Source organism: Balaenoptera borealis, assembly GCF_965194805.1.
Source record: "Balaenoptera borealis genome assembly, chromosome: 12".
Classification (NCBI taxonomy): domain Eukaryota; kingdom Metazoa; phylum Chordata; class Mammalia; order Artiodactyla; family Balaenopteridae; genus Balaenoptera; species Balaenoptera borealis.
Genome location: NC_138869.1, coordinates 97,557,423 through 97,581,022, shown reverse-complemented (window position 1 = coordinate 97,581,022; position 23,600 = coordinate 97,557,423). Strand labels below are relative to the sequence as shown.

Genomic DNA, 23,600 nt, shown 5'->3' with positions numbered 1-23,600 from the left:
TGAGAGAGTCACTTGGCGGGCATTCAAACGTATCTGAGTTTTGACATGCTTTGTACAGTGTGATCAAGGGGCGTAGTGAAAACCAGCCCATACACCTTCTGAGATAAGCAGCCCTCTGTGTGAGTGGTGATGGGAGGAGCTGAGGGACAGACTACCGTCTGCCCCGAGGTGGGTGCTGCCTGCTGCCCGGAAATCCTGGGGGGGATCGAAAATAAGTTACTGTGTCTGTGTGCGTGCGCGTGTGCGTGCGCGTGTGCGTGCGCGCTGGGGGTGTTGGGGGGGTCAGGAATGACAACACATGCTACGTGTGTACACTTCCCGACATCGCGGCTGTTCCAGGTGACGCTGGCTCGTGGGTGTGGCCGGGTGGCACTCCCCAAGCCTTGCCAGCCCCAGCCGGGATGCCCTGTTCCATCACCCTGCCTCCTGGGGGGTGAGAGGTGTGCACCCTGCCCGTGCTCCAGGGCACGCTGGACTCCTCCTCCTCACGGATCTGCTCGGCCATCTCTCCTTCCATTCAGCCCTCTGCCTAAGTGTCCTCTCCTCGGGGCGACCTGCCCTGACCACCCTCCTAAGACAGCCGCCCCTCAGCCTGTCCTGCTCTATTTATTGTCCTAGTGCCCACGATGGTCTAAACCCCGCCTCTCTGTAGACTAGATTGTTCTGTTGGCTGCTCTGGCCCCAGGGCCTGGTGGCATCTCTGGCATGCAGTGGGCACCGGGCACCCGTGGACTCCTGGGTGATGGAGGACGGTCTTGTTCACGGGCCTCTTCACCGACTGTCCCTCTGTTTCCTCCCCTCACCGTCCCAGGAGGCTGTGAGCTCGACCTGGCCTGCTTTTTCCGGCTGATTAACGAGATGGGCGGCATGCAGCAAGTGACTGACCTCAAAAAATGGAACAAACTAGCAGACATGCTGCGCATCCCCAAAACCGCCCAGGACCGGCTGGCCAAGCTCCAGGAGGCCTACTGCCAGTACCTGCTCTCCTATGACTCCCTGTCCCCCGAGGAGCACCGGCGCCTGGAGAAGGAGGTGCTGATGGAGAAGGAGAGCCTGGAGAGGCGCAAGGGGCCCCTGGAGGGCCACACGGAGCAGGACTACAACCGCTTCCACCCGCTGCCCCGCTTCGAGCCCAAGAACGGGCTCATCAACGGCGTTGCCCACAGGAACGGCTTCCGCAGCAAGCTGAAGGAGGTGGGCCCCGCACAGCTCAAGACGGGGCGGCGGCGACTCTTTGCTCAGGAAAAGGAGGTGGTGAAGGAGGAGGAGGAGGACAAAGGCATCCTCAGCGACTTCCACAAGTGTATATATAAGGTAGGGCCCCCGTGCGGGGCCTGGGTATGAGGCCTCGGGTGCACATGCAGGGGCCGGGGGCTCGGCTGTGTCAGGCTCCCGAGACCCCTGACAGTCGGCTCTGGGTACGTTCCTCGTAAAGAGAGGTGTCTGCGGTCTGCAGGGGGCTGGGTGTCCGGACGAGGTTACTGGGCGCCCAGCCAGGGGAGCCGCTTGCCCGCCGTGGCCTTGGGCTTCCTCTCCATTAAATGGGTCTGTGTGTGCGCGCGCATATGTGTGCCCACGTGCCAGGGATGCAGCCTGGGAGCCACAGCCCCTCATCCTGGAGTGGCTGCCCGTCGGGGCCAGGGCCTCTCGTACACACAGGGACCAGGCCCTCTGTAGCTCCCGATGGACGTCCCCCCACTGCCACCCAGCCTGCCCAGCTCGGCTCTGCCGGCTCCTTTGTGTCCGCCATCGTGGGTCTCCTGGGGAGGGGGAGGGGAGGCGCCCTGCTTCTGCCGCATCCCGTAACCGCCCAGCCATTCCGAGGAGGCTCCCTCCTCGGGGGCGCGCGGTGGCGTCCTGGTGTCTTCCCACTTGGCGGCCCGGCTCCGTGTCCACAGGGCGGTGGGGACCCGGGCTGGCAGGGGGCACAGACTGGGCGCTGCCCCTGCGCCGCTCCGGCAGCGATCTGCTCCGTAGGCTCGGGGTAGGGGCCCCGTGGAGCCCTTGGTGGTCACGCTCCCACCGCACGAGCCTGTCCGTGGTCTGCGGACGCGTCGGGCATCTGCGGTTCTGCCCTGAGTTTGGCCTGTTCCCTTTGAGTCCCCACTCCGAGGTCGCACCTCTGGCCACCCTCTGCCTCGCTTCTCATTCTCTCCTAGGCGTGAGTCCTGCCCTCCTTTCTGGAGAGAGATGCCTGCTTGCCTAGAGCTTTTCCGGTTACTGGAGCCAGCCAGGGTTGGGTCTCCTCAGCTGTGGCTGCAGTCTGGTGGCCGTGACAGTGCTCCATGGCACCTCTGTGCGCCGAGGGGCCGGCAGCTCGAGGCTCCAGGTTCTGAGCCCCCTCAGCACCTGGGGGCATTGACTGTTGTGTGCTGGGTGTCATTGTCTTGAATTACAGGCACCCTGCTTTAGCTGACACAAAATCAGGTCCCTCCTAGCAGTTAGGATTTTATTTTGTAATGAATGGCAGGTCAGGAGAAGTTTGGACTTGTACAGCAGTTTCTCTTTTAGGTAGAACCCTCTTTACGGAGCTGAAGAGCAAAAGCACAGGGCAGGGTCTGCGAGCTGACTGCTCTGACGGCCCTCCCAAAGGCAGGAAGGGTCTGCCCCCTTCCTAGACCTGCAGCTCTGGTCACGGGGATGCTCCAGCACCGCCTCGTGAGGGGGACCCTCCCTGACCACCTGCCTTGCAGCCCTGCCCCTCTGCTTCTGGTTCATCGCGCTCAGTGCCACCTCCCAGCTGTTTTGTGTGAGCCAGAGTTCCCCAGGCCGCCCCGAGGCCAGGGACGTTGTCTGTTTTGAGCACTGCTCTATCTGCAGCCCTTAGAACTAGGCCTGTACACAGTAGGTGCTCAGTAAGTACTTCCACAGCCAAGGGGTGAGCATGCCTGGTCAGGGAGGAGTGGAGGGCTTGCCTTTAGAACCAAGCACATCCGTGATGCCATGTGTCATCCCAGTGAGCTTGTCCTTGTTAACATTCCCAGGAAGGGGTGGTGTGCAGGGGTGGGGAGGGGACGCTGGATAATCTGAAGAGCCTGCGTGCTGTCCCAGGGAGGCGTGGGGGACAGGGAGTGGCTCTGTGGCGAGAGAAGGGCCGCATCCCTCTGTCCCCTGCACATCTACGAGGCCAGCTGCTCATCTGGCTGGTTCTCACGTGAGGACCCTCAGGGTGGGTGTAGGCGTCACCCAAGTTTCTTTCCCAGGGTCCCTGGTCCCGAGGTGCGGCCGGTGTCTGTCTTGATGCTGTTGGTTTCCCCCTGGCCGCAGCCTTTCTCCTGCCCTCACGTGGGGCAACCGGAGGAGCCCCGCCTCTTGCCACAGTGCACTCGTTGCTCCAGGGAGTGAAAGCAGCTTTGAAGCGGGGCAGCTCGGCAGCGCACCCGGGGCTCCTGTGGGACCCCGTTCTGCTGGCTGGCGGGGGTCTGGCCCGGCGCTGGATGGCCAGGGGTCTTCCGCCTCCTTTGTTGGCACCGAGGGTCTTTCTCGGGGAGTGTTTTTCCACCACCTCTGCTCATGTCAACTCAAGACGTGGCCCGGCCCCGGTCACAGGGACGCGTCACACAGGGGCCCATGACGAGGTGGCCTGCTTTGGGGTCCTGGCTCTGCTTTGTTCCTTACGCTTGACTCTTGTTTTTGTTTTCTTTTCAGGGAAGGTCTGTTTCTTTAACGACTTTCTACCGAACAGCAAGAAATATCATGAACATGTGCTTCAGCAAGGAGCCCGCACCAGCTGAAATCGAGGTGCGTGAGCTGGGCGGTCCCGGCCCCCGTTCCGCCCGGGGCCAGGGATGGAGCCCCTGGGCCTCCTGGGGCGGGGGGGCGCGCGGAGGGGTCGTGAGCGCTCAGCCCATCGTCTGGGCTCTGGGGGTGGCCAGAAGTTTCAGCTCGTGTTGGTCCCAGCTTGTGCAGGGGTAGCAAAGGTGTGATGGAGAGAGCGAGCCTCCCCACCTTCGCCCTGACTTCCCTGGAGCCGAGGCCTGTCCTCAGGGTGCCTGTTACGCAAGAGAATGTTTGGAACCCCTTGAAACCACAGTTGTGCTTTTTCCTCTCTCCTGTTTTTCATTTAATGGGGTTGGCAGGTTGCCAGTTTTGTGCTTCTGAGTTGCATGAGGTTGGAGAGGTGCAAGCGCGTCTGCGCCCAGGCCAGCGAGCGGGGGTTCGGCGTGAGGCGCGGCCGGGGGTTGGCACCCAGGGCAGCACCCAGCTGAGCCGCCGGGGGCTCCCAGATGCTGACGTAGGTGGGCCTGTCCAGGGAGAGGCCCGACTTCCCTCGCTGGTTCAGGGCGGCTGCTGGCGGAGCGTGAGGGGTTGCAGACCGCAGCCCGGCTTTTGGTGAACAGCTGGTTTCAGAGCACGTCTTTTTCTTCAAAGATATGTGCTTCTTCCTCTCGGTAAAACCATGCCGACCACCAGGGCGCTCGGGCCCTGATTTGATCGGGTTTCCCAGGAGTGGGACTTCCAGGACAGTCTGGGTCACCAGGACGCCTGGTCCCCTGCATCTGTGCCGCGTGGGACCCCACCTCTGATGGTAGCCGTCAGAAGCCCAGGAGGTCCCGCCCTGGTGCTCAGGCCTGGTCTCCCAGGTTGGTGAATTCCGTGTTCGATTTTGGCATCACCGTCATTCCTTTTAGGCCCCGGGTCTGTACCCTGGGCGGTATCTGTGAACACCACACAGTGGCCTGACCTTTGGCCCTGCCAAAGCCATGTTCCATCTACTGCGATGCCAGTGGGGCCCTGATTCTGGGACACGTGGCCGTCACAGTTGCTTCCCGAGTGCCTGTGCCATTTGTGGGAGAAACGTCAGAGGAAAGGAACACGACTCTGGGGCTGATCGTCGGAGCTGGAAAAAGACGCCTTTGCTTCACAGCACAGGTCCTGGTCGGGAGTCCCCTAAGGTTAGGGTTGTCACTGTGCGTCGCTTCCTACTCAGGAATTAATTCTCTCTGGAAGCCCAGGTTTCGCTTTAATAGTTGTATAATATGTAAACACAAAGGGAAGATTTGCTCAACTCCACACTTTAAGTCTGGCTGACTTCTAGATCCTGCAAAGAGGCTGGGCCCTCTCCTTGGCCGGTGTCACCAGCCCGAGTGGCCCCCCCGTAGCGGACGGCCCCCTTCCTCCCCCGCCTCTTTCACCCAGCAGAGGTTGGTGTGAGTCTAGGCAGGACTGGCCCGAACCCGTCCCCTCAGACAGACTGCTGCTCCGTCATCCCCTGCCTGTGAGGACGTCTGTTTGAGGAACCCGGGCATTTAATGCTGTCGACTTCCTTCTTGACGCGGGGCGTCTGGCCGCCCCCGGGCTGGTCTCGTTGCAGAAGCCACACGGCGGGGCGGTGGCCGACACGGGGGGCCCGTGGGTGAGGCTTCCTCCTTTAAGTGGGTTCCAGGAAGCAGGGGCGGGTGGTGCTGTGCTTCTGGGATGATGAGTGAAGACGCAGTGAGGGGGGAAACTGAACCCCTCTCACCCATTAGCAAAGCCCATCCCGACCCCCTCTTGCCCCACAGGCGTTTAGGTCATGCCCACCCCTCCCCCATCTGTTTCGCTGGCTTGGGTCACAGCCTGGGGGTCCGACCCTCACGTGCAGCCCTCTCACTGGGGGTGTGCAGCGTGTCTGCTGAGACGCCTGCCCGGGGCTGTGGTCATGGCACCTACGGACGGTGGCCGCACGTCTTCAGGCCAGTTGCTGTTATCGCTTTCTCCCTCCATTTCGTATAAATGATTTTTAATTGTGGTAAAATATGTGTAACATTTACCCTTTTAGCCATTTTTAAGTGCAGTTCAGTGGCACTGAAGTCCATTCATGTTGTTGTGTGACCGTCACCACCATCCATTTCCAGAACTTTTCCATCTTCCCAAACTGAAAGTCGGTTCCTATTAAACACTGAGCCCCCGTCCTCCCTCCGCGCAGCCCGTGACACCGCCGCTCTTCTTCCTCTCCGACTTTGACTGTCCTGAGTACCTCACAGGAGTGGCATCACGGTATTTGTCCTTCTGAGACTGGCTTATTCCACTTAGCGTGAAGTCCTCAAGGTTCATCCGTGTCGTCGCGCGTGTCAGAGTTGCCCTCTGTTTTGAGGCTGACTCGTATTCCGTGGACGTTGTACCTTGTGTTTATCCATCCGTCCACTACGGACGTGGCTGCCGTGACCGTGGGCGTGCGGTCGTCTGTCTGCGGCCCTGTCCCCCTGCTCCCTAGTGGCCGTCGTTCAGGACGAAGACAGTCCCTTCGCCTCGCGGCGTCGAGTTGAGCTGGGCCCTGCGGCCGCGGGCAGCAAGGCGGTGCTGACGGCCCTCCCTCTCCCCGCAGCAAGAGTACTGGAGGCTCGTGGAGGAGAAGGACTGCCACGTGGCCGTGCACTGCGGCAAGGTGGACACCAACACCCATGGCAGCGGCTTCCCGGTGGGAAAATCAGAACCGTTTTCAAGGTAACGTCGGACGCTCCTGCCCGTGTCCTGGGGCCTGGACGGTGCCCCCCGCGCCCGTCCGTGACGCCCCTGTGCTTCCCTCTGCAGACACGGATGGAACCTCACCGTCCTCCCCAACAACACGGGCTCCATCCTGCGTCACCTTGGTGCTGTGCCTGGTAAGCCTGCCTCGGGTGGCTGTGGACCCAGCTCGCCCCGTCGAGAGCTGGAGGGGAGGGGACTGCGGCGCCCGGCGCGTAGAGAGAACTGGGATTGTTAGAAGAGAGAGGGGTTCGCATCATGACTGAAGTCAGTAAAAATGCGGAAAGGTAAACCAAATCACAGATCTAGAAGCTGGGCAGATGCGTAATGGCCAGCTTTCCGCCTTGGCCAATTTCAGAGCGAACGTTCCGACTCCGTGGGGCTACTGCCTCACAGCCGGGAGAGAAACCAGTTGTCCTGGGTGTTGTGGGAAGAAGGGGCCCCTGGAGGAGGTGACTGGCGTGGGTGACCCCCACGCTGCGGGGGAGGGGTTACCCCGAACAAAGGGGCCCTGCTTCCTGCCTGGGGGCCAGTCAACAACAGTCGTGGTCGTGTTCCTTGGGCATCTTGCTTCCTGCCTTAAGTCACTAGTTAAGATGTTCTTCCACTACTGTTTTGTAACAGTGTCATGTGATCTTGGTTTCTGTATAAGAAGCAGGAAAGAGCAAGTACCTTCTTCTCACTGGGTTTTGTCTGGTTTTGAATCCCATTTCTTCCTTTTTTCTTGTTTGGGGAGAAGATGCAATTTCTCTTGCTGTCACCCTGAGACATTGGTCTTCATCCTGCCTTGTCCCCTTTGTTCTAGGAGTGACAATTCCCTGGCTAAATATTGGCATGGTCTTTTCTACCTCATGCTGGTCTCGAGACCAAAACCACCTTCCCTACATTGACTACTTACACACTGGTGCTGACTGCATTTGGTGAGTACACTGGCCCCAGGCCTCCTGATGCCACCTCGCACTCACTGATGGCTGACAGCCTTGGAGGACTGACTTTGCGTGTTTGTCCCGTGTTCCCTGTCATATCAGCCTGGGGAGCTGTGCTGGAAGTCGAGCTGCTGGAGAATATTTTAATTTGCTCAGGTGATGAGCAAGGTTGAGCATCTGTTCTTAGGCTTATTGGCCATTTTCCTTTTCTCAGTTGCCTGCTGACAAGGGGCTTTTCTTCTGTGAGGTTTTCCCCTGGTGGTTGTTGATTTCCAAGAGTTCGCTTCATAGCAGGGTCAGAAACAGTGAGAGCGCGGCAGGAAGCCGGCCGGGAGTGGCACCCGTCTCGTCAGCCGCCGCCTCGCGCGGTGTGAACTGTTCTCTCCGTGGCCTCGCGTGAGTGGTGGTTTTCAGCCTCTCTTCGTGGCCGGTGTCTCCCAGTCCACCGACTGCAGAGAGAGAGTACCTCTTACTGGAAGTGGAGTTCCTGCCGTGGGAGGTGCACGAGTTTGTCTGTTTCCCAGGAAGCCTTCTGCCCGGTTCCCAGGCGTGATCCTTAACCGTCAGGCTCACCAGCCCTGATCCGAGCTGGCTCTTCAGCTCCTTTGTTTACGACGGCAGATGGGAAATCACTGCAAATAATCAGATGTCTTGTCGTCTCACGGGCTGCCGGCACCGCATCCATCCCACACTAACTGGGTTTATGGTCCTAATGGGGTGATTAGCATCGTTTATTAAAACAAACAAAGTCTTAGAACTAATGTTCTCCCTCCAAGGAGCCAGTGTCGGCAGCAGTCTGGCCATCACGACTCGCCCTGCCTTCCGGCTGCGTCGGCGCAAGTGGCGGTCGGTGTAGAGGCGGGCAGGCCCTGTGCTTGACCTTCTGCGGTGGGGCTGGGGTCTCGGGCAGAGCTGCGGGTGGACAGCCGGACGGTCCCGCGCAGGGCGGCCGGTGCGTGGACGCTGGGGGCGTGCGGGCCCTCCTCCAGGAGCCACTGAGCCCTCAGCGCCGTTCCCCACGGACACGCCGCCGGGCAGCGCCGGCCGGGCTGAGTTCAGAGTCACAGGGTCCCACGCAGGCCTGTGACGGGCCCACCGGACCCTGGTTCCTCATCGGAAAGTGGAGTGACGTGGCCCACACCCCGCAGGGTGATGGGGTGAAAGTTCGTGGCCCCGGTGGTCGTTGTTCTGCTTGGCCGTTGAGTGAGAGGCAGGGAAACCCGAGGTTCTGTGGGCGGTGTGAAGACTAATCCCTGGAACCTCACTGATGGGGAGGAGAGAGGCGGCCGGATAGGATCAGAGAACTTCATGGTGTGTGGTTTTTCTTAAAACATGTGATTGAGGTTAGAAACCCTGGGTTTAAATCACAAATCCGTAACAGAATATGTTGGCATTGAAATAACAAGCGCTTAAAAGAAAAGAGCCTTGGATGTGGTGAGTGCATCCTCTCACTCAGCAGAAGTCAGGACTTGATCCCTCACCTCCAGGGATTCAGCACAGGTGCGTGCCCTCCCCACCAGGCCTGGGCAGCCTGAAGACCTGTCACACGGCTCCGGGGGTTCAGATGTCCCACTGAAGCCTGTGGACTGTGGGGCTGGGAGGTCCCAGAGGAGGGGCCTTGAGGAGGCCGCACGTGCCTGCCTTGCGTGCCGACCACCGGCACTAGGATCTCGGGAGTTGTAGGTGGCAGGTGTGTCCCTGCTGGGTCCTCCTGGGACATAAGTAGCAATTCCCATTCTCTTGCTCCCTGGGATCACACTGAGGGTCCAAGGTCCTTCTGGTTGCGTTTGGGCCGCGTTCTCCCCCACCGTCTTCCCGGGCTCCTTGGCTCCAGCCAGCGGGGTCCGTGTTGTCTGAGCCCCGGCCCCTGTGCAGCCGCTCCCTTCCCCTGACGCGGGCCCTGGCGGGGTTGGTTGTCCTGTGCGTCTCTTGTGTACACCGAATCCTAGTCCTGCAGCGTCCTCTGTCTGCAACAGAAAAGCGTCAGGTGCCAGCCCAGCGATAAGTCGCAGCTTGGGAGGCTCACGAGAGGCTGTTGAGTGTGCAGATATGTCTGGATCTGATTTATAGGGGCTTTTAAACATCTGCTTTTGGTTTGAAGGCTTTTTGGCTCACACATAGGTCAGATCTGCATAAAAGATGCATGTTTGTCTGCTGGAGTGGCCGCAGGCTGGCCACAGGGCAGAAGCGGCCGAGTTGCCCTGGGAGGAGACCCTGGGGACGCCTACGAGCGCGCCCACCTCCCCTCCTGCGCCCAGGGCCAGTTTCCAGGATGCTGTCTGCTCATCTCTGAGGGAGCGTGGAGGACGGGCTCCTGGGCGGAGGGTCCTTGTCAACTCCTTCCGCCCTGATTTCAAACCACCCAGGTATTGCATTCCTGCTGAGGAGGAGAACAAGCTCGAGGACGTGGTGCACACCCTGCTGCAAGCCAATGGCACCCCCGGCCTGCAGATGCTCGAGAGCAACGTCATGGTACGGGGGCCAAGACGGTGGTGGAGACTGGGGTTGTGTCAGGTGGCGTGGCCGACGCAGTTGTTTTATTAGCTCACCCTCTTTGTCGACCTGCCCCTCGAAGGTAAAGAGGACAATGAAAAATAAATCCTCCAGGGATCCAGCATAAGCAAAATGTTCTCTCTTATGAAAACCAAACTAAAGTGCGTTCCTCTGATTGATGGCCCAGGACACGGGGCTCATGCACGTGGGGACCTTTGACTCTGTTTCCGGGCCTGGTGGTTTTCTGTTTTTTGTTTTTTCGTAAATGGCGACTGGGGTGGGCTGGGCATCTGGACGACTGGGCCACCTGGGCCTCTGGTCAGGATCACTCAGGGATGAGCACAGCGGCTGCTCACCCTATTTTCAGACAGTCATGAACCTGCTGAGCTGCCGGGAACCTCTTTAGCCTAGAATTGTGTTCTGACAACCTGAGCTCAAGGCTTTTCTGGCCTCCGCTGACCCTGCCTGGGTCTCCTTTCGCTCCTGGTCCCGCCTCACTCTGGGTTTGGCTCGGAGAAGGTGAGCAGCAGCCCCTCCGGGGGGCCCGCAGCCCCCGTGCTGTGCACACGGATCCCGGTCCAACCCGGGCAGTGCCCGTGGGGACACGGGGCGCTCACAGCGGCCACGCCTTTGCCTGAATCGTCGTCACTCTTGGGCCTGTATCAGTTTAGAACTTCCTCCTCCTTTGTTTAGGAGTTACGTCTCTTTATTTTCTAAAGGAGAAAGAAAACGTCTTTCATACAAAATGTAATCTGTGTCGGGAGCAGGCTTAGGTCCCGATGCCCCGTCTGGAGGGCAGGTGTGCCGGCAGGCTGTCGCGAAAAGAGCTCCGGCTGGTGGGAGGGAGGCACCCGGGAGGGCGGCCCTTGGTGGGCGTGCGGCTCAGCCCTGGTCTCCACAGATCTCCCCGGAGGTGCTGTGCAGGGAGGGGATCGAGGTGCACAGGACAGTGCAGCAGAGCGGCCAGTTCGTCGTCTGCTTCCCGGGATCCTTTGTGTCCAAAGTGTGTTGCGGCTACAGCGTCTCTGAGACCGTGCACTTCGCCACCACCCAGTGGACGAGTATGGGCTTCGAGACGGCCAAGGTAGGCAGGCGGCCCTGTGCATGCGTCCCTGTGCGTGTGTCTATGTGTAGATAATGTTTAATTTCAAAGTGACTCTTGGAAACCTGAGTTGGCTGAGAGTTTTTTTTAGGGAGGGAGAGCTGTTAGAGGTTGACTATATCGTGAAAGTCGTCGAGCTCTGTTACTGACCCACTGCGGTACTGGGAGGTCGGTCAGTACTGGGAGGTCAGTACTGAAGGTGTGTAAGGCAAACACTGTCCTCGGCTGGCGGAGCCACGAGTACCTGGTGCCTGGTGTCTTTCTCCAGGGAGACACGATTGTCGTACAGTTTTCAATTGCTTTGAATCCAGATGGAATTCAACATTTGAAAATTCGGATAGCGACCCCTCCCCAGTAAAGAAAGCCCTTGACAGCTGCCTAGCATTGAAAATCTGCCCTAAAGGGACGTGACTGCCCCTTGCAGGAGATGAAGCGTCGCCACATAGCTAAGCCGTTCTCCATGGAGAAGTTACTCTACCAGATCGCACAAGCGGAAGCGAAAAAGGAAAACGGTCCCACTCTCAGTACCATCTCAGCCCTTCTGGACGAGCTCAGGTAACACAGGACCCCCGGGGCCCAGGCCAGGCGGGATGGGGGTGCGGCCCGTCCTCTGTGGGAAACCGCCAGCCACTGGCTCGGAGCTGCAGGGCCCGCCTGGGGCTTGGCCAGCGGGTGAAGACTTCGGGGTGCCGATGCTGCAGGAGGTGGACCCTCTTTGTGGAAACGGACAGGAGGCGGCTCCTGAGCCCCTGGCCTCACGGGTCCTCGGTGCCCCTCACGAGCAAGGAAGGGCCCTGGGAAGGAACAGACAGGGCAGGAATTGAAGGGACCGTTGGCCTGGCTTCCCACGTGACCTGCAGAGGCTCAGCGGAGCTGGTGGACAGCACACGATCTTCACGCGCTTGTTGATCCTCTGATTCCGACGTCGGCAGATAGTTAGTCACGTCCGTCCTTGGCCCGGGCGCGGGGGCACCCCGGCTGGCACTGGGCGCTTTGCCCCGGGTTCACCGCAGGCAGGGTCCGGCCATCCGAGAGCCCTTGGGGGTAGTCTGGCCTTTGGACTTTGGACGCAGGCCCCAGGTGGGGAGGCTGGGCCCCGAGGTCCCGCGGCCCAGCCGCGCGGCGCCCTGAGCCTCGTGTGTCTGGACAGGGACACGGAGCTGCGGCAGCGGCGGCAGCTGTTCGAGGCCGGCCTCCACTCCTCCGCCCGCTACGGCAGCCACGAGGGCAGCAGTGCGGCGCCCGATGGGAAGAAGAAGCCTCGGAAGTGGCTGCAGCTGGAGACCTCGGAGAGGCGGTGTCAGATCTGTCAGCACCTGTGCTACCTGTCCATGGTGAGCCCCCGCCTGCCTCGGGGCCGCCGCTCCGTCCCCCTGGCCCCCGGCTCTGCCTTCTCTGGCCCCTGCCCACCCTCCCTCACGCAGCTGCCCTGCGGAGACGTGGGGGCCCCGTCTCTTTCCGTGTCTCTTTTAGCTTCTCTTCAGCCATGTGACTGATCTTGTTGCCCTGTGGACTCTGAAATCTGTCTGGTTGAAGCAGCACCTCCTGTCTCCAGCTCCCTGTGTCTGGTCCTGGCTGGAAGGCAGCCCCCTGAGCTGCTGCAGTCCAGCCCGTCTGCCTTCTTTCTTGGTCGCTCCTGCAGCCTCCTTGAGGGGCTGATCCAGCCCAGCCTGGGGCTATGTTATATCCTTAGCGTCCCCATGCCGACCCCATCCCAGGCCAGAGGGGACCCCATCCACAAGCCTTGCTGGACGGCCAGCTGGATGGTGCAGACCCACCTCTCGCCTCCCGTGGGCAGCTGCGCTGACACAGGTCTCTGTAGATGCAGGAACGCCCCCCGCTGCTGTGGCCTCAGCCGGTGCCATTGCCCTCTCTCCCTGCCTGTGCCTGTGCAGAATCCCCCTCCCGAGAGAGAAGCGTAGGTAGTAAGTGCCCGCCCCACGCCCAGCGCGATGTCCCACTCGTGCGTCCCCACCGGCCCCACGTGGCCACCGAGGCCCAGAGCGGCAAGCGCGTCCCAGGTCTGACTCTTGGCCTCCTGGCCATGTGCCGCGTGACTGTGATGCTGTCTCACCCCCTCGCCCTGCGTCCCCGGCACCCCTCTGGCCGCCCTGCAGAGAAGAGGGGACTACGTGGCCACTCCCGCTGAGCCAGATGCCCTTTGTCACACGTGAGACATCAGAGCACTGAGAAATAATGGGAGGAATACTGTAATAGTTGGCTAGGGCTGCCGTATCAGAGCACCACCGACTGCTGCCTCAAGCAACGAAGTCCCTTTTTTCATAGTTCTAGAGGCTGGAAGTCCAAGATCAAGGTGTCACCAGGGTTGGCTTCCTCTGAGGCCTCTCCTTGGATCGTAGACGGTCGCTTTGCCCTGTGGCCTCACAGGGCCTTTCCTCTGTGTGCTTGTGTGTGTTAATCTCTTGTTGTTAAAAGGACGTAAGTCATATTGGACTAGAACCCACCCTTACGACCTCAGTTTCCCTGATTATGTCTTTGAAGGCTCTCTCTCCAAATAAGTCACCTCCGGAGTTACTGAGGATTAGGACTTCAATGTCTGAATTTGGGAAAGGGGTAATAATTCAGTCCATAACAACCACGCATCCCACTTTACATATTTTCTTCTATCTAGCTTTCTTTTCCCAGAGGCTTTTTAAAGGATACAATCAAGAACCATGCTGTCTTTAAAACAAACAAGTCATAAGAATTTCCCCAGATCTTAAAAATGTTTTGTGAACGTCACTCATAAAAGCCGCATAGTTCTGTGTTCGTTCCTCTTGCATTAGAATGGAGTTATTCTCGTGGGAAACAATCATCGTGTATTTCCCATGAGCCTGGGTGACTGTTGTGACCTCATGTGGCCCTGGTCCCTTCCCGTGGGCTCAAAAAACAGCAGGGTGTGGGCTCATTTTTATGCTGTCCCTCCAAAAGCTGTACCCTGAGAGTTGTCACCAGGATTTCTTAGCCAGAATGTTATTTTAAAAAGCACATATCCTGAATACATAGGTAAAAATTGAGGTTTTATTTATATATGCTTTTCATCGCTTAGGTACTAAGGGGTTTATATGTTTTTGTTCACTGTTTCGTATTTATGTCTGATCCTGTCCTCAGCCCCGGGTGATGCGTTGGTGCCAATAAGTGTCATTTCCTTATTCCTACAGCTTGTTTTTTTTGTTTCTTTTTTTATAAATTTATTTAGTTTTTATTTATTTTTGGCTGCATTGGGTCTCTGTTGCTGCGCTCGAGCTTTCTCTAGTTGCGGTGAGCGGGGACTACTCTTCGTTGCGGTGCGCGGGCTTTTCATTGTGGCGGCTTCTCTTGTTGCGGAGCATGGGCTCTAGGTGCATGGGCTTCAGTAGTTGTGGCGCACGGGCTTAGTTGCTCCGCGGCATGTGGGATCTTCCCGGACCAGGGCCTGAACCCGTGTCCCCTGCACCGGCAGGCAGATTCCCGACCACTGTGCCACCGGGGAAGTCCCCAGCTTGTTTTCTTGTCTTTGCTTAGAAACAATGAAGATAAGAAACCTAGGTCTTTCCCTTGAATCCTTATGAAAAGACCTGTGATGCTCTCGCATCTGGTGTGTCAAGGCAGCATTTTCGCATTGTTTACACTGAGTGAGACCAGGACAGGGAGTCAGGGTTGGGGTGAGGGATGGCCCCCCCCCCACCCCCCCCACACACAGCTCTGAGCATCTGTGGGGCCTCGGCCCATCCCTGGTGCCAGCGCATCCTCAGGGCAGCTGCAGGCCGGAGATTCAGGCTCGCTGGCAAGGATCAGGAACCGTGCTGGCTGGAGGGAGGACAGAGGTGCTGCCTCCCGAGGTGGTGTAAACCAGCTGGACCAACCGAGCCGCCCACGAGCAGGAGAAACATGCGTTGTCGCAGAAGTGTCCAGGGTGTGGCCATTCTGGCACCTTTTGTACCAGGGGAGTTTCTGAACCAGAAGTCTCAGGAGCCCTCAGGACCCTCAGCCCCTGTCCACCAGCCTGCCGCGCTCAGACTCTCTGGCGGGAAAGTGCACAGGAGCCAAGAGGGCCCTCGAGGCCTTTGGGTGCAGCTCAGAGATGGTCACTTGTTTCCTGGCGGACGATCCTGGTCCCGGTGACTTGTTGGTGTTCTCGTCAGTATCCCGTGTCTCTGGGTCACGGACACCCCTGGCCTGGGCGGAGGCCTCCCACACTCTGCTCCCGGGACACCCCCCTGTCTCCCACCCCCGAGTCCCCTCAGCCTCGGGTGCCTCTCGTCCCGCAGGTCGTGCAGGAGAACGAGAACGTGGTCTTCTGCCTGGAGTGCGCCCTGCGCCACGTGGAGAAGCAGAAGTCCTGCCGCGGCCTGAAGCTCATGTACCGCTACGACGAGGTCAGTGCCTCGTGGGGTGGCAGCGGTCCCCTGCCCGCGTGGTCCGTGTCACAGCTCTTGTCGTGACCGCGTGCAGCCGGCCTGGTTCCAGGCGCCTTCTGGCCGGACGGAGCCTGACGTGGTGGGAAGGTAGCTCCCTGCGCCAGGATGGGGGAGTGGGCAGGTCCGGCTTGAGTTCCACTGGCCTGGAGAAACCAGCAGCTGAGGCTGCAGGGATCTGTGTCCTTGGCCGCGCTTTGTCGTGCCGCAGCGAGCCCGTGCACAGCGCGCTCCGCTCTGCTTTCCCTCCTGGCCTCAGTGGCTCGGTTCATAAGGAGTTTGGTTTCGGGGTGTGCCTGCTGCACTATCTGGAGGGGGGACTGTGCCATCACCTCCAGTCGGGGCCCAGATCCTGAGGGGACAGCGCGGGACAGACCGAGACCGAAATTGGCAGGGCCAAGCCAGGGCTCCCCTTCCCTCCAGCCCGAGGGCCGCTTCAGGGGCCTCGCGGCTGCGTCCATCTGGTCTCCGTGTCCTCAGAGCAGCCCGACCCTGGTGCCCCGGGACTCGGCCTGAGGAGCCTTCCTGGCCCTGGCCCCGCGGGGTCTCTGGGACACAAAGTGCCAACCGCCGTGCCCGTCTGCCCGTGTCGGCGTCCCTCCCCGCAGCTGCCAGCGGTTCTGCTGTGGGTCAGCGCGTGGTGAACTTCAGAGCCTGCGGCCACTTGCTGAGCTGCGGGCGGTGCCCGAGGGGGCGGCCCTGAGAGTGCCCGCGCCCTTGCCCTCACCCCGGGGCCTCGGCAGACACGGAGCCTTTCACTTTTTGCTCCCTAAGGTTTCACCTTCTGAATAAATCCCAGTTCCGCCCTCTCTGAAAACCGCAGCCGTCCCCAGGGGCAGTTCCATGCGAGGTGCTTTCTGTGTTGGCTGGCCTCTGCTGCCCATTAGGTGCCCCCATGCGGAGGGCACTGCTCCAGCCGGCATGGAGCACCCAGGGCTCCACTTCCAGAGCAGCCTGTCTTGTCTCGTCACGTGTGTTTTACGTGCTTCCAGGCTGCTCTGCGATTGCCTTTCCAGGTACAAGCTCGCAGCTCCGGAGACACGTGGCCCTTTTACTCCTTGACTGACCCAGAGTCCTTTTTTGGGGGGGGGGGTCACCTTGGGAGACTGCTCTGGGGACCCCGTGGCCCCTCCTGGCCCGCCCTCTTCCAGAGAAGCGTCCTCCTCCCTGTGGTGTCCGGCCGTGAGCCCCTCTCTGAGGGTGCAACCTGCCGGCTCCCCCATCCCCACTGCCCCCCAAACCTGGGGTGGCCAGTCTCACGTAAGGCGGCCTCATCCGGCCATCACACACGGCAGCCCCGGGCAGGGCAGGGCCGGGCCGGGTGCCCCGGGAGGCGATGGGGGCGCCCGTGGGGTCTCAGGCTGTGGTCGGACCTGATCAGAAGCCTTTGGCTAAATTGTAAGATTGGAAAGCTGAAAACAGATCTCTTTGCATCTTCTTTGTTTTCAAAGAGCATGTTCAGCGAAGGCAATAACCACTTTCCCCTCCCTGCTTCTTCACTTGAACAGCAAATGTCAGAGCACGGTTAAAAATAAACCCTCGTGTCTGAGTCAGAGCATCTCTGGCAACTCGCAGGGTACAGCCGGCGGCGCTGGGGCTTCTCGAGATGATTCTGAAGCTCGACAAAACGTGGGTTAGTTTCCACCTCCAGCCCATCTTGGAGCTAGGTGTCTTGATGTGACCAAAATCCTGGAAAAGAATCACATATGTAGGGTCTGTTGGTCTGAAGCTTAATCATTGGTTCTCACGCATAGGGAAGAGAAAAGGTTTTGTAAGCCTCCTACTTTGCCAGTGGTCTGTTTTAGTAAATGAAAATCACAAGTCAGTTCCCTATTGAGTTGAACTGTATTTTTTTTTTTTTTTTTTTTTTATTGGGGAATTTCCAGCTCTGGGTTGGATCTCAGAAATGGCTTTTGAGAGCACAGCTCTGGTCTGAGCCCCGGTGCCCAGCAGTCAGACCCCTCTGTCCAGCCGTTCGGTCACACAGGTGCAGGCAGGCGGCTGCCTCCTCGGACCCCCTGCTGCCCAGGTGGCTTTAGCTGCAGGTAACTGGGCTTTAATGAAGCTCATCTGTTTGTTCTTCATTAGCATGTGTATCGTAAGTGCTTTAAGTGGCCCAACGATGTTTGCAGTGCCTGGGAGCAGGCCTGGGCCCGGACTAGGCTGACCCTCAGGCTTGAGTGAAGGAGTGGCCTCCTGTCCCCGTGTCCTCCTGGTCCGTCCGTCCCTGGCTCCAGCAGGTGCTCTGGAGTGTATGGCAGAACAGGGGCCATTTTAATACTCCTCCCCGTGGTTTCTTGCAAGTTGTGTTAAAGTTACACATGTATTTTTGACGCCAACAGATAGATGGTTCTCTTGTTCCGTTTGTTCTCTCCCCTTCGCTGAAGAGGGAATAAGAAACGTTTATAGACACGTGTTTGTATTCATCTGCAAGAGCAGGTTAAGTAGGCTCCAGAGTAGCCAGAGAGAGCAACAAGCAGCCCCCAGGCATTTGTCACCATGCAGGGAGCCAGGTGAGAGGCCCTGGGCCCTCAGGCCTGAGTCTCCCCTCACTTCCCAGCCCTCCCCTTCCTGCTGGGGCCCCGGGCGGCCTCGGCCCCGAGGAGGTGCCCAGGTGGCGGCAGCAGGAAGCCTGCTGCTGTGTTGTCTCGGCGGCGAGGGACCTCGTGGACACGGGTGAAGGTACAGACCAGACGGGAAAGCAGCTCTAAGGAAACAGCTCCACGCTTACTCTGGTTTTGGGGCTGCAGGTATTTCAGGGCTTTCAGCTTGTGAACGTTTGGACTTTACAGCCACCAGGGGGCGCTCCTGGGCTCCCTGGAGGGGGAAGTGGGATTAGGAAGCTGCCCATCAGGAAGGGACTTGGTGTACTGTATCCTTGGCTTCCAGATGAGAAAAGGCAGGTTTCTCCCCGAGAAGGAGTATTTCGTTTAGGTGCCTGGCCAGGGGACCTCGGTCTCGGGAAGTTGTTGTCCTAACCAGCTCCCAGGCCGCTGCACCTGGGAACCTCGGGGCGGATTTCCAAGGCCACCCAGCCCCCCCACGCCCCCTCGGTGCCGCTCTGACGTGGTTTGATGAAGGTGACTCCCTGGGGGGTCCTGGCGACGCTCTTCCGTTGGCTAATCCTGTGTCTTCCTTTCAACCCGAAACAGGAACAAATTATCAGCCTGGTCAATCAGATCTGTGGCAAGGTATCTGGTAAAAACGGCAGCATTGAAAACTGTCTCAGTAAACCCACACCAAAAAGAGGGCCCCGCAAGAGAGCGACGGTGGACGTGCCGCCCTCCCGGCTCGCCGCCTCCTCCTCGTGAAGACGCCAGCACCGGGGGCCGGGGATAGATATTTTTCTGTAATTATTATATTCTAGTTTGGAGTACTGGCTGTAGGATACAAGCTGTCTTTGCACTAGCTCTGAAGAAGATTTTCTTCTGGTTTTAGAGAACTAATTTTGTTTTAGCATTAAACTGTTGAACTTTTTTTGTACTTAGAATACCTAGATACTGCAGTCAGATTTTTGAAACTGCCGTATATTCACTGTTTTAAAACCCTTGAGGGGCTATTAATTTGTATTGCCCCTTGTGGCTGACAAAAGCCTTTTTGTTTGACTTTTGTTTGTGTTTTCTTTTGTTTGTTTTTTTTGTTTTTTTGTTTTTTTTTCTTTTGTAATTGTTGGGGGAAAAAAGGCTTTTTAACCCATTTTTGAAGAGGGTGAAGTTTGGAGAACAAATTTTAAAACCGTCAGTAATGTGAGCAGATTTTTTCTAGAGAGGAAAAGGGATAGGAGACACACACACACACACACACACACACACACACACACACACACACACACAAAACTTGAAAGAAATGGCTTTACTTTGGCTGTCTTTTCTTCTGTCATGTGCAGGATGAGTTTGTAATTGTTAAAACCGGAGAATCCCCATTGTGTTTCTTTGGGCGGTTATGGCAGCTGAAGGTGGACGTTGTTTCCTAACCATAGGCAAAATGAGGAAGTCGGAGTGACTAGGTTCTCTTTACCAGCACATCACTATGCATCTGTTTAAGGAAAAAAAGGAAAGAGAAGAAAAAGACTGCCTGCCTTGGAGGGGGTCACGTGAGGGAAACCTGTGCCTGATTTCATTAGGAAATCCATTCTGTTATTTTTTGGTGCTGTTGGCTACTTTATCAAAAAACCCTTCAATAGCATCCTTAGAAAAAAAAAAGGAAAAAAGTGATTGAAGCCGTTAAGTGCTTCTTTGTCATGGATGTGCAATCTTTCTAACATTCCATCTTCATCTCACAGCTTGTTTTACACCTTCACAGGTCAGCATTAATCTTTCTTTTTAAACTCGTTTTGTTGGTGATCACATCTAGAGCCACTAGGAGGTCTGCCGTTCTTTTTGAATGTGAAAATGCATCTGCGCTCATCTGGTCTATTTTTTTCTCTTCATGTTGTAACAAAAAGAAAAAAAAATCCCGTCCCTTTTGTACATACGCCTGTAAATTGTTTTAAATACTTGAGCCTTTTTCTGGGTGGGGGAGGGGAGGGGGTGAGAAGACGAGATGAAGAAAAGCCTTACACTTCAGTTTCTTCATCGGTTGGATTGGATGCTTACAGGGTTTTTCTTGTAACATTTATAAGTGCTGCTTACATCACTGAACAACAACAAAAAAAATAATAATGGAGTAGCTGTTGCCCTTCTCCGGTTGTGTGTACAGTATGTGTGGAATAAAAAAGGGAAACTGTTTTCACAAGCTGTTCTTTGTTTCATAATTGGATTCACTGATCCCACAGCTGCCCGTGTTGCACTGAGCTCGCCGGTGGGGCTGTCAGGAGCGTCCTGTGACACTTTGTCGGTTGTCGTTTGCAGAAGACTGAACTGTGTTGGAATATTTAACAATGACATGAGCAGAGTCGTGTTTTCCAATGTGCTTGTCCGGTTTTCATGGCCTTGCTGTGTTCTTGCCCTCTTTTGGACAGTGAACTTCTGCCTACGGCTTACGGTCTGACGTTTAATTTATTAGCGCTGCTCTGCACCCCTCCCCCGGGAGGGAAGACTTCATGTTGTTTATTGCCAGTTTTTTGTTTACTTTTCAGGTTTGTACTACAAGGTTTAATAATAAAAACAAAGTTTTTTGGACACTTGTCTGTCTTGTGGAAGATGAGTGAATGAAATGAGATGTTTTCTGATAAATGGGCTGAGGGGGTCTGTCCCATTGGCCAGGGAGTGGAGGGAACGCCGAATTTTAATCTTTAATCTCACTTCCCCTCCGCTGGCGGTTGCCTGGATGCCCTCTGAACAAAACCCAAACGGTTGCCGTTTGCCTCTCATTTTCCGCGGGGCCCCTGGACACCAGCAGGCAGCGTGGCCACGAGGGTGTAGGGCCGCAGCCGCCCCTCCTCGCGCCAGCCTGCCCCTCGTCCCTGGGCTGTGAGCGAGCGGGGAGAGGGGAAAACACGTCCCTGGGGGAGCAGGGTCCCGTCAGGAGCGGGCTGGTGTGTGGGCTTGGCTTCGGTTTCTCTCTCTTCCTCTGGGCCCGGGTGTGTGCTCTATTAAGGTAGGCCGTGCATGTTGGACGTCATAATTTTGTAATGATCAGAAGAAAACCCAAACTTGGTTAGAGCCGAGAGGAAGCACAGTTTCCTGCCTGTAAAGGGCTTTGCCATTCAGTGCCGAGCCGGGTGGACACCTAATTTCCTGGCCCAGCCTGCACTCTGAGGCCTGCAGAACGTGTGTATTTAGCAGCCCTTCTGTACAAGCCGGCTGTGTTTGCGGTCCTCAAACTTTATTGTAGCTGTTGTTTCAGTCAGTTTCTCACACATTATTGGCAACTGGGTAAAAATCGAGAGCCTCCCTAAATCCACCTGCCTTCATCGCGGGCCTCTGGGCACAGCTGTGTTGTCCCCTGAAGGTGGCCGGAGCACGGGCGCCCGGGCTTAGGAGTCACTGTCATCAGTGTGTAAGGTGGCAAGGGCGGTGTCCACCTCCACCCCCTCCTCGTCAGACTGGACCACGGGGGACTCCCCACCCTCGCTGGGGTCCTGGGCAGCCGGGTCGGTGCAGGCTAAGGATGAGGAAGGCCGTGTGGCTCGGGAGCGGGAGGGATTTGGAACCTGAAGAGTAACTGCATCCTGACCGGGGCTTGCTTCAGGTCCTGCAAAATAAAGCAGAAGCGAGCTTGTCATAAAAGTACTGCATCTGAGAACTGCCCCTGAAGATGATCATTTGAACTCGCATAGAACATAAAACGGGTGTAAGTTCTCTGTTCCTGTGACGTGCAGGCTGCAGAACCAGGCCCCATGGCAGTGCCGGAACTGCCCCCAGAAAATGCTGAGCTAGGTGACGCCAGAGGCAGCCCAGGGCCCGAGCTGACCCTTCTGGCACCTGTGACACATGGAAAGATCCCGAACCCTTCCCACTATCCAATAAAGCACTGTGCTCAAGGCCGAACCGCGAACACTGCATTTCTTTGAGGAGCACTCTTCGTAACTTTGATAATCTAGATTTACCTCTTTATATCCTTTGAAATAATTCAAAGAAATGGACGTTAAAAGAAAACCCCTTGTGGATCCTCTTAAAGGAATCAAAGCCGAGTCTCTTCCTGACCCTGGGAAGTGGCCGGCCTTCTTGGCGGGACAAGGGCCTCCCTCCCTGGGGCAGCACTGCTCACGCAGTTCCCGGGAAGGGGAGACGGACGGAGCTGCTTTGTGGAGACCTTAGGGACACGCGTAGACAGGAAGCCCCGGTCCTGAATTGTGAGGACGGCAGCCCATGGAGTGGGACCACCAGCTAAGGGGCAGGTGCTGCTGAAGGGCTGGCCTTTCGCCCTTTTGTACGTGGAAGAAACTTAAACTCGTTCTCTGTAATTACGTCTACGAAGACCACCCACCCAGAAGGAATGGTCCGAAATTTAAAATAAATTGAGTCCAGCTATAGGGCCGAAGCCTCAGTAAATATGTGCCGAATGAACATGAAAATTTCGGGAAGGCATTAAATGGAGGTAACGTGCCCACAGGGTTGCAACTAATTTTTAAAATACAAGCCGAGTGCTAAACACAAACCTTGGCCCTTGCCCACAGCAGAGATCAAAAAAATACCTGCCGAATGGGGGAGGGGGAAGCCACACCGGAGAGCTCCCACCTCCCCAAAATTCTAGTGCTTAACCAGAAAAACCCCACTCTAACTTCCGAGCCAGAGGAGAAAGAACACAATTCAAGAAAGCTCCCTGTTCCCTGAAGGTATCTGGGTAAAGCACTGAGAGTCTTTGAGAAATTCACGACCACAACAGCCAGTGTTTCGTTTGTCCACTTCTGTGAGGCCAGAGTGCGTGTGGAACGGGTTAGTGGAATGAGAAGAGCTGTGCACGCCGTGTGCAACCGAACAGCCCTGTGCGGTTCTCCATGTGGAGGGAAGTCGTGGAACGAGGTGTGACTCGGCGTGTGCAGGCGTGTCGCCCGACCTGAGGCAGGGGGCAGCACGGTGTCGTCCTCGCCGCCGGAGTTCAGGAAGACGTCCAGGGCCTCCTGGTCGCAGATGTCCACCAGGTCCATCTGCTCCAGCGCGTCCACATTCACCTCCATGGATGACAAGCTGCCCATGGGCTCTGGGGAGACCAGCACAGGGAGAGCTTAGACCTTCTGTCATTTCATAACACTTTAAAAGGTGAGCTTCCACTGTGTTACGCTAAAAGCACACTGTGTTTCCTAGGTGTAAAATATCTCCCGCTACTCCAGACTTTTAAAATAGACTTTGGAGCAGTGTATTACTGACATGTCCCCGTTTGGTACTTTAAATCCATCCTAGCTTAACCTTGGTTACTATTAACCTCTTAACCTGCCACAGCAGTTTTCCTTTTCACCCCCAGCCCTCTTGCTTGCAAGTGCTGAAGGTAACCCTTTCTGCATCAGACAATTCTTGGCCTCGGAGGTGGGCACTGACTCAAAGAGGCTGACATTCCTGCCAGACACCTCTGGCTGTGGTTGCCCCCAGCTTTACTACAATTCCACTTGGGGTCTTCCCTGTCCTTGTGACATTTCTCTAGTCTTCATCTTAACAGCAAAGTTTGGACATCTACAAGCTGGCGAGTTGCAACCAAGAGCTCCGTGCAGTGAAAGCACAGACTAGAAAAACAATCAGCCCACCAGCAGAAGGACGCCATAGCACTAGAAGTCTGAGCCTGGGCACAGTGAGGGGCCTCCAGGGTCTGGCGTTCGTATTTCAACTGCCTCTGGTCCAGAAAACTACAAGCCAGGCA

General features: G+C 57.1%; 2 protein-coding genes across 12 annotated transcripts in view; one reads left to right on the top strand and one right to left on the bottom strand.

Moving 5' to 3' along the window:
- Nucleotides 1-20,485, top strand: part of JARID2 (jumonji and AT-rich interaction domain containing 2) — a 243,013-nt gene extending 222,528 nt beyond the window's left edge. For 5 of the 10 annotated variants that reach the window (XM_082345419.1, XM_082345421.1, XM_082345415.1 and 2 more), the window contains 11 exons: nt 812-1,314; nt 3,649-3,741; nt 6,308-6,426; nt 6,514-6,584; nt 7,253-7,367; nt 9,740-9,845; nt 10,768-10,950; nt 11,393-11,523; nt 12,119-12,302; nt 15,219-15,326; nt 18,518-20,485. In XM_082345419.1, the coding sequence (XP_082201545.1) occupies nt 812-1,314; nt 3,649-3,741; nt 6,308-6,426; nt 6,514-6,584; nt 7,253-7,367; nt 9,740-9,845; nt 10,768-10,950; nt 11,393-11,523; nt 12,119-12,302; nt 15,219-15,326; nt 18,518-18,676 (1,772 nt within the window). In that variant the 3' untranslated portion in view covers nt 18,677-20,485. Of the gene's footprint in view, nt 1-811; nt 1,315-3,648; nt 3,742-6,307; nt 6,427-6,513; nt 6,585-7,252; nt 7,368-9,739; nt 9,846-10,767; nt 10,951-11,392; nt 11,524-12,118; nt 12,303-15,218; nt 15,327-16,873; nt 17,412-17,925 lie in introns of those variants that run through there. The other 5 variants (XR_014232297.1, XR_014232298.1, XM_082345417.1 and 2 more) reach the window with 5 other exon arrangements.
- Nucleotides 19,199-23,600, bottom strand: part of DTNBP1 (dystrobrevin binding protein 1) — a 119,203-nt gene continuing 114,801 nt past the window's right edge. For both annotated transcript variants that reach the window (XM_082345438.1, XM_082345437.1), the window contains 2 exons: nt 22,806-22,949; nt 19,199-21,500 (listed from right to left, as the gene is read on the bottom strand). In XM_082345438.1, the coding sequence (XP_082201564.1) occupies nt 21,283-21,500; nt 22,806-22,949 (362 nt within the window). In that variant the 3' untranslated portion in view covers nt 19,199-21,282. The remainder of the gene's footprint in view (nt 21,501-22,805; nt 22,950-23,600) is intronic.